Below are 9,347 nucleotides of genomic sequence, written 5' to 3'. Positions count from 1 at the left end.
CGGATCTTACGTGACGAAAGACTTGATCAGACTTTTCACTATATATATTTGTGAATTATTTATTTATTTGCCATGCCTTGTCACGTGCCCGACAAGCTATCATTTGTAAATGTTTCGTCACATGTCGAAAGGATCTGAAAAGGACAAATATATTAAACTTTGATTTTATTGACTAAATAGTACATGTCACATTGAATATTTAATTATTTATTATAAATATATTAAATATAATATAATTATAAAATAAATTATACAGTTAAAGACTAAATAAAAGACATTTAGTAAGCTTAATTAATCTATTTTTACAAATATTTACTTACTGTAACATCACATTAACAAATCTTAGACTAATTTTATTTAATAGGTTTATCTTATTGTTTAGTTATCATATGTGTAGTTAGTCATGTAATTAGATTATATTTAATATATCTAACTAGCATCTAAATATTTGATGTGACAGTGATTAAAATTTAAGGTTAGTTTAGAAACCCTATTTTACTAAATGATCTCTATTGTTCCAATATAAAATAAACTAATTTTACTTAAAAAATAAAAAAAATTAGAAAAATAGGTTCTTTAGGGTTGGTTTGGAAACCCTATTTTACTAAATGATTTCTATTGTTCTAATAAAAAGTAAACTAATTTTACTTAAAAAAATCTATTAGAAAAATGAGTTCTTTAGGGTTGGTTTGGAAACCCTATTTGACTAAACGATTTCTATTGTTCCAATAAAAAATAAACTAATTTTACTTAAAAAAGTAAAAATCTATTAGAAAAATGGTTCCCAAACTAGCTCTCGGTATAGGAAATGTACCATTGAAAAACGCTTAACTGCCCGTAGTATGTTATATGCACCTCCAAGCTGAAGGTCAACACATGCTTATAGAGAGAGGGAGAGAGAGTAAACAAGGGAGGAGACATGGAGGAGGAAGGCCATGGCATCGTCATTGTCGGCGGCGGCATCTGCGGCCTCGCCACTGCTCTTGCCCTTCACCGGTGCGTGCACTTGCTCCATATCATAAGAGTAAACACTGCCAGGGCGTAGCATCGCACAGATGTTTGTATGTTCCATTTCCTATGCCCAGCGCGCGCCGCCTCCCCTGCGGCGCGGTGACGGTGACGACGACGGCGCTCCCAGCCTCTGGTCGCTGCAGCCTGCAGGAGAAGGGAGAGGGAGTAGGCCGGAAGCAGGAGAGAGAGAGAGAGAGAGAGAGAGAGAGAGAGAGAGAGAGAGAGAGAGAGAGAGAATACGGGGATCAGGAAGCACAGAAGGTAGAAGAGGAATTTTGTTACGGGTTCACTTGAAGAGAGAAACCACTCTACTAGCATTGGGACTACCCTTACATCACCTTTTTTTTCCCCTTTACCTGAAAGTTTCTAGTTTGAAGGACAAGAAATTGTGTATGAATACATCATGTGTCTTATTTTTACCTCAAACTGTCACCCTGAGTAGCTCTGAACAACAGAACAATTTGCTTTCTGAATATAGGAAAGGGATTGCTAGTGTAGTGCTGGAGAAGTCCGAGACCTTACGATCAGACGGAGCCGCGATTGGTGTTCACGCCAACGGATGGAGAGCCCTGGAGCAGCTTGCTAGCTTATTTCTCTCTACCATTATCGCAGCTTGCTTGCAGAGATCGTGAACAAACTTGCTGCGGCGTTTCAGGAGTCGTGGCGTGTGGAAGGTCACAAAAAAGACTACCCAGGCACCGATCGGGTTAGTAGTCAGTACATACATACATACATACGTTATACGTATATATATAGCTTCCGATGATCTTGGACTTGGTTTGGCTGGGTAGGAAGGAATTCCGGTGCTTGAGAAGGAAGGATCTCATAGAGACCATGGCGAAGAACATACCTGCAGGATCGATCCGCTTCGGCTGCCACGTGGTCGCGATCCAGCAGGATCCTGGTACCCACGGACCCATTCTTACTACAGTCGACGGCGGCACGATCAGGGCCAAGGTGTCTGTCTCTCTCTCTCTCTCTGATCGAACTCAAGATTAATCCCTCTTCTTCTTCATTTTTACGTGTGTGTGCTTATGCCTCCTCTGTCTGAAACTCTGCATGCCAATCGACCTCGACGTGTGCAGGTGCTGATCGGGTGTGACGGCGGGAGCTCGGCGGTAGCCAGGTACCTCGGGCTGTCGCCGCCGAAAGCCATCCCCCGCACAGTCTTGCGTGGCTTCACTGCGTATCCGCATGGGCATCCGTTCGGGGCCGAGTTCCTGCGGATTAGAGGAGGCGGGGAGTTCGTCGTCGGCAGGTTGCCTGTCACCCGCAACCTAGTCCATTTCTTCGTAACCATGCCTAATCCTCCAACAGGAATAATGCTCGCCACCAAAGACGTGAGCGCCACGACGACGAAGGATTTCATGCTGGAGAAGCTGCGAGATTGCTGCGCTCCCGAGATCGTCCAGATGGTCCAGGACTCGGACCCAGAGTCCCTCAACGTCGTGAACAGCATCCGGTACCGGTCTCCGTGGCAGGTCGCGCTCGCCGCCTTCCACAGGGGCGCCGTCACGGTCGCCGGCGACGCCATGCACGCCATGGGCCCGTTCATCGGCCAGGGCGGCTCGGCGGCGCTCGAGGACGCCGTCGTGCTCGCCCGCTCGATGTCACGGGCCAACGCCGCCGGCGGCGGTCACGGTGCCGCGGTTCGGGAGTACGTCCGGGAGAGGAGGCCCAGGGTGGCGCTGCTGTCTCTCGAGAGCTTTGTCGCGGGGACGCTGCTGCGCGCTAGGTCGCTGGTGGGGAAGCTTGCCTGCGTGGCTGTCCTGGCGCTCCTTGGCACCAGGTCGCTTCGGCATGCCGACTTCGACTGCGGTCGCCTCTAGTCCTCGACCTCGAGGATGCATTTCCTTAGCTTGTGGATCATGGCATATTGGCTTCTGTGCGCCGGACAAGAAAATTGTGCGACGACAATAATTGTCTCCATCCTTCATCCCGGATGATGTGATGAAACGATGCATCTGTTTCTTTTTTTTCCTTTTCATTTTTAACTTTTCATGTTGAGCACTACGCTGAAAGCAAATGAACGACCCTCATTGGTCAGTTTGTTTCCGAGAGAAAGGAGTTAGCTATCTCTGCACCTTACTTATTCTCATCTCTTATTTTAAACTAGTGTTGTCTATGTATTTCTGTCGTGCAAAAACAAAATAAAAAATGTTATACTGTATAGAGGCTCCACTCCACCACTACAGCTCAAGCTGAATTAATAGAAGCTGAGGCCTGGGCAGCTATCAAGGCAATGAATCATAATAGTGCCCCCGGTCCGGATGGCTTCGGTCCTAGTTTTTACCGAGCTTCCTGGCATATAGTGAAGTCCACTGTCATGCAATTCTTAGCTTCCTTCCACCATGGAGATGCTGGTATGGAAAGAATTAATAGAGCATACATTGTGTTGATCCCAAAAATTGTTGGTGCAGTTGCGCCTGGATCCTTTCGTCCGATTTCACTCCAAGGTTGTCCAGTAAAGATTGTGGGTAAAATTTTGACATCTCGCCTCCAACAGCAAGTCACATCGCTTGTTGATTTGGACCAGACTGGGTTCTTGAAAGGACGCTCAATTTCTGAAAATTTTGTCTATGCTACTGAGCTTGTCCAATGCTGTTACAAAAGGAAAGCTCCAACTGTTGTTCTGAAACTTGACTTTGCCAAAGCTTTTGATAGTGTAAGCTGGGATGCTCTACTCACTGTTCTACAGGCACGTGGCTTCCCTCCTCTTTGGTGTGACTGGATTAAGCTACTGCAAGTCTTTGCTAAGTCGGCTGTCCTTTTGAATGGTGTTCCGGGCAGATGGATTTCTTGCAAGAAAGGCCTTCGTCAAGGTGACCCGCTGTCACCCTACATGTTCATACTACTTGCTGATGTGTCTTACAACAGCTGCTGGCCAGAGATAGCACCATTCGACACCCCCTTACAGCTGACCGTTCATGCACAATTCTCCAGTACGCAGACGATACACTGATTGTGGCAATAGCTGACGAACTGGCTATGCTGCAGCTAAAGTCGATTCTTCAAAGCTTCACCCGTGCAACAGGTCTGGATATAAACTACAACAAAAGTACGATGGTTCCAATGCATGTGCCTGCTCCTGATGTCACTTGATTCGTTAACGTTCTTGGGTGTGCAGAAGGTGCGTTCCCGTAGACCTACCTTGGTCTCCCTCTCTCTAATGAGAAATTGAACCTTGCAGTCTTTGCTCCCATCATTGCTAGCGCTGACCGGTATTTATCTGGATGGTGGGCGAGTCTTCTTAATCACCATGGCAGACTTACTCTTGTTAATGCAGTCTTGGACAACTTGCCTGTTTATGCAATGGGGGCTCTCGCCCTCCCTCCAGGCGTGATTGAGGCCATCGACTCTAGACGTCGGGCTTTCCTATGGGCCGGGGAAGAAACAGTCTCTGGTGCGAAGTGTCTTGTGAATTGGGAACGGGCATGTCTCCCGAGAAAAGATGGCGGACTGGGTGTTCGTGATCTTCGCTTGCAGAATACCTGTCTCCTACTGAAGCTCCTCCATCGTGCACACAACTCACGTGACTCAGCTTGGGCCCGCTGGTTAGAAGTGGAATTTGGAGGCCCCATGTCTGCTCCAGACAACACGACAGCTGGTACTCATTGGGCTGCCCTCCGACGCCTTCTGCCTGACTATCACTTACTTACCACGGTGGAGGTGGGCGATGGTCGCTCTACAACCTTTTGGCACGACTGCTGGTTGTCTACGGGGCCTCTTGTGGACGCCATGTCGGCGCTCTACTCGCACGCCCGACGCAAGGAAACCTCGGTCTGCAATGTCCTGTCTACAGCCCTTCGCCTTGCATTTGTCCCTTGCCTCTCCACCGTGGCTGCTAGAGAATTGGAGCAGCTGGAGGCGCTCCTTGATGGTGTATCCTTGTCTGCGACTCCTGATCTCCGGTTGTGCCCGTGGGAAGACATGGCACATAAACTCAATTCATCGACTGTCTACCAAGATGTTGTGACTAATGGTCAGGGATGCGAGTACTACAAGTTTATCTGGGAAAACCGTGCTCCCCCTAAAGTTAAGTTCTTTGGCTGGCTATTGGTGCAAAACAGGATTCAAACCAAAGATAATCTTCTCAAAAAACACTGCGTGGAGAATGATATCTGTGAACTTTGCTTGTCGGCCGTGGAGAGCTCAGTGCATCTGATTTCGGGCTGCCCTTTTGCTGTTGGCTTCTGGGCGCGACTAGGAATATCTCTCACAGACGAAGACGCGTCACATCTTTGGTGCGTTCGGTCCCCAGGTCACTTGCCCGCTGCACACTTTAATGTTTTTCTCCTCTTGTGTTGCTGGCGTCTCTGGAAGCACCGTCACGATGTTGTTTTTCGCTCTCTCTCTCCGAGCTATGAGCGTCTTATGGCTGGCTGTCGTGATGATGCAGAATTGTGGTCTTGTAGGCTCCCCTCTAATGATCGTTATGTAACCCTTGCATGGGTTTCGATATTCTCTTCGTCAATCCCCTCTGTAACAACTTAACTGACATGTAACTAACTCATGTATGAGCCTTTATGTTGGCAATGAAAAGGTGGGGTATCTCGCTCCCCCCCCCGAATTTCTCAAAAAAAACTACAGCTCGAGCTCTGCTGTAATACCCAAATTTGTAAAAGCATAAGAACTAAGATTATTGTCCCTATATGTGTTGGCTTTACTAATTGGTACATGTGAATAACCACATTGAAAAGTGAATAATTAACAAGTGGCACATAAACAACTTATGCATCATGTTGGGTCTTATTTGTTTGTGCATTTAAAATAATAATAATATATATAATACTTGAGCGAGAGTTTGAAGTTAACAAAAAAATGCACTTTAGGAAATTGGAAATAATGTATATAAAGCCAGAGAGAAAATACTATGCAAAACAGAATAAATTTGTAAATAAATAAAATTTATTCATACTATGTTCTGAGGAATAGAACATATAAATTTGAATACGAAAGAGCCACAAAAAGTTTGAATTAAAATTGAACTCAAATTGAATTTGAAAGTGAAGAAAAGAAGGTGGGAAAATAAAAAAAGAAAAAGGAACTATAACATTCCTGGGCCGCTCGGGTGCAATTTGGCCCAACTTCCGCGCCAACCCTAATCCCCCTCACCCGCATGGGCTGGGTTGTGGCCCAACTGCTCTCTCGCGCGCACCGTTCGTCCCCCCCCCCTCACTGACGGCTTGGGCCCACTGTCCAGTAGCTCGCGCTCGACGCAATCTGCTACCATGTTCATCGTCTCCATCGAACCGGGCAGGCGCGCACCTGACGCCGCGAATTCCGCGCAGGGACCGAGTCCCTCGCTCGCGCAACGACTGTCGTGATACGCGCACTACTTCGGGGTACAAATACCTGGTGCGCTCGTCTCTGCCGCAAACCAGGGGAGGCCAGCCGCTGGAGTTGCCCGCCGCCGTGGGAAGCTCCAATTCACCGCTGTTGAACCGTCTGTTTTGGGTCGGAAGCCTTATCCTGGTCCCGGGGAACCGTTCCAGTGCGTCGCGGGGGGTGAGCGTGGTGCTTGGAGTGCCAGAATTGCTCGTCGTAGTCTGCGCGCCACCGTGGACCGCAAGACTTCGTGGCCAGCACTCTGCGCTTCACGGCTGACTCTAGGTACTCCCTCGGACCACTCGATTCTACTTAAGTTGCGTCTAGCGGTCTTCAGGGCGGAGATAGTGGACGAGGGTCACCAGGGGGCCATGCACCGGCGGGACCAACGCCATGGTCGCGTGCTCTGTCGTCTCGCGATACCAGGAGGTGGAAGAGCCTTGGTTTATCGTCCGATAATCATCAGGCGGCCAGGATAGAACATGGGGGATACCTCTTCGGATTTTATCGTGGGTCGTTGGATGCGATCGGACGGACCCGAACCGACCTCAGTTCTTTAAATTCGTGTCGTTGGATTCCGATCCGTGGGTCACGGATGAATACCGGTTCGCGGATCCGGGATCTAATCTGCCCCTTTAATCTCGGATCGGACAGCCGATATCGCTTCTTACCCTTTCGGCCGGCTGATCTTGCAAATAAACCCCTCTGTGTTAGGAAAAATAACCCGCCGCCCTCGCGGGAGTAGGCTGAGTCTGGTATATTTTACAGAATAAACCCCGACCTTCTCTGTATTAGTGCGCCCAGTCCAGAAATTAAAGAAAATAGGAAAATGAGATTTAGAAATTGATTTTGAGTATAAAAATAATTGTAAAACTTGTATAATCCATAGAAAATTCATATCAAGTCCAAATTAATCCATTCCAGTTCCTATAATTTTGTAATAATATTGTTTATCATTTTGTGTCACTGTTTTAACATAAAAGCCATATTAAAATTGATATCCTAATTAATCTTGTACAAAGCACATAGAATCTTCAGAAATTCATAACTTAAAATCTACAACTTCAAAATTAATGATTCATGTTCCTAGAATCTTATTTTAATGTGTGGATTATTAATATGTATTTTACATATATGTTTGGTGTAATGTTAATTTTGCATATACCATGTTTGTTGTATTGCTACGACTAGCAGTGAGGTCACGAGTCACCTGAAGATCATCCTGGTACCTGGCATCTCAAGTCCCAGGCAAGTTGTGCCCTTGATCACTTCTTTTTACCCAGTCATGTTCTAATTAATCATAATGATCTGCATAGGTTAATTTTGATGGGACCCAATAGGTTACCCCAGTTTGATTATCTTTATACCTTGATTACCACCACACTTTTTGGGTAGTACCTGCTATTGCTTTATGTGGTTATGGGTATGGAGATACATTTTATTCATGATTATACTTTTATTATCAGTTGTTATTTACTGTTCATGATAAGATCATTATGTTAATTGGAACATGGAGAACCACCCGGGAAAACAGTGCTACCACAAGGGTTTATGGACGCCCTTGGCTGATTAATTAGGAAAGCTAGTGGAGGACTACCTTACCCGAAAGGGGCAAGGGCAGTAGGGGAGTGGTCAGTGTAGGGAGGTCCTTGGTTGATTTTGCTGCGATGGCGGTCAGGCAAGAACCCTGCATTGGAGCTTCCTATAAACTGTAGCGGGTTTTCTGAAGCTAGTGGAACTTTGTAAAGGCCTCGTAGTGTTACCCTGCCTCGCCTCCTCGGTAGAGGTGTATGGGAAGTCGCGATCCCTTGGCAGATGGGTAACATGACTTGTGGGTAAAGATGCGCAACCTCTGCAGAGTGTAAAACTGGTATACTAGCCGTGCTCACGGTCATGAGCAGCTCGGACACTCACATGATTAAATTATGGAACTTAAACTCAATTTGTCATATGCATTGCATCGCAGGTGAGGTTGTTACTTTTGTTCTACTACTTAATTGGGTTGGTATTTACTTATACTTAGTAATTGCTAATAAAATTTTGACCAACTTTAAAAGCAATGCTCAGCTCTAACCATCCTCTTTGGTAAGCCTTACACTTCACATGAGCTCCCACCTTTGGTGAGTTCATGCACATTATTCCCCACAACTTGTTGAGCAATGAACGTATGTGAGCTCACTCTTGCTGTCTCACACCCCCCACAGGTCAAGAACAGGTACCGCAGGATGAGGCGCAAGAAGGATGTTGTGGCGAGTTCGTGAGAGGTCTAGGCCGTCGTCTCCCAGTCAACTTTGGGTTGCTGGACCGTTGTCTCCTTATAATGTAATTATTCATTTATTTTGTATAGAACTCCAATTATATAGTAATGATGTGACATTCGATCCTATGCCATGATTCATCATATGTGTGAGACTTGGTCCCAGCACACCTGGTGATTATGTTCGCGCCCGGGTCTTGGTGCCCCGAAATCCGGGTGTGACAGAAGTGGTATCAGAGGAATGTTGACTGTAGGACGAAACCTAGATAGAACTGGACAATCATTATCTACTTACCTTTGCTACTCTGATTCTTTTATAAACTTCTCTTAATCTTTTCTCATCTATTTCCGCTTTACTCTGATTATTCTTACATTTCCTTCTAAAGACAAATGTGGATTTCACACTTTGAAATCCTGTACCTAAAGTGACTTTAGGAATAGGAGACCTACTCTTAGGAACAAAAACAAAACTATTTTTATAGGTGTCTATGTGCTTGAATGTTTGTTCTTATGATACTTGCCTAATTTGGATCTTTGATTGAGTGTGATGAGTTGTGGAGGAATGTCCACAATTACATCTGCATATACATATAAACATAAATAGAATTCATAAGATAACTAAACAACTTAGATTATCTATTTCATATAGATCCCTCTTATCTTAAAAGATTCTCTCTTATTTTACTAGATCCATCTTATCTTACAATATTCTTTCTTATCTCAGTAGATCCATCTTATCTTAAAAGATACC

At 45.7% G+C, this 9,347-nt stretch overlaps 1 protein-coding gene across 2 annotated transcripts; it reads left to right on the top strand.

Moving 5' to 3' along the window:
* Positions 1 to 832: 832 nt before the first annotated feature.
* On the top strand, positions 833 to 3,136 carry LOC103627301 (monooxygenase 1). Of its 2 annotated transcripts, none has more exons than XM_020538567.2 (4): positions 833 to 996; positions 1,667 to 1,717; positions 1,803 to 1,968; positions 2,097 to 3,136. In XM_020538567.2, the coding sequence occupies exons 1-4, from the start codon at positions 920 to 922 to the stop codon at positions 2,838 to 2,840; spliced, it is 1,038 nt and encodes a 345-aa protein (XP_020394156.1). In that variant the 5' UTR covers positions 833 to 919; the 3' UTR covers positions 2,841 to 3,136. The 2 variants fall into 2 exon arrangements, with proteins under 2 accessions (XP_020394156.1, XP_020394157.1); XM_020538568.3 differs by having other exon boundaries at positions 836 to 996; positions 1,490 to 1,717.
* Positions 3,137 to 9,347: the final 6,211 nt, after the last annotated feature.

This window comes from Zea mays, chromosome 5, assembly GCF_902167145.1.
Source record: "Zea mays cultivar B73 chromosome 5, Zm-B73-REFERENCE-NAM-5.0, whole genome shotgun sequence".
Classification (NCBI taxonomy): domain Eukaryota; kingdom Viridiplantae; phylum Streptophyta; class Magnoliopsida; order Poales; family Poaceae; genus Zea; species Zea mays.
The sequence above is the reverse complement of the archived record's forward strand: the minus strand, read 5'-3'. Positions and strand labels throughout refer to the sequence as shown.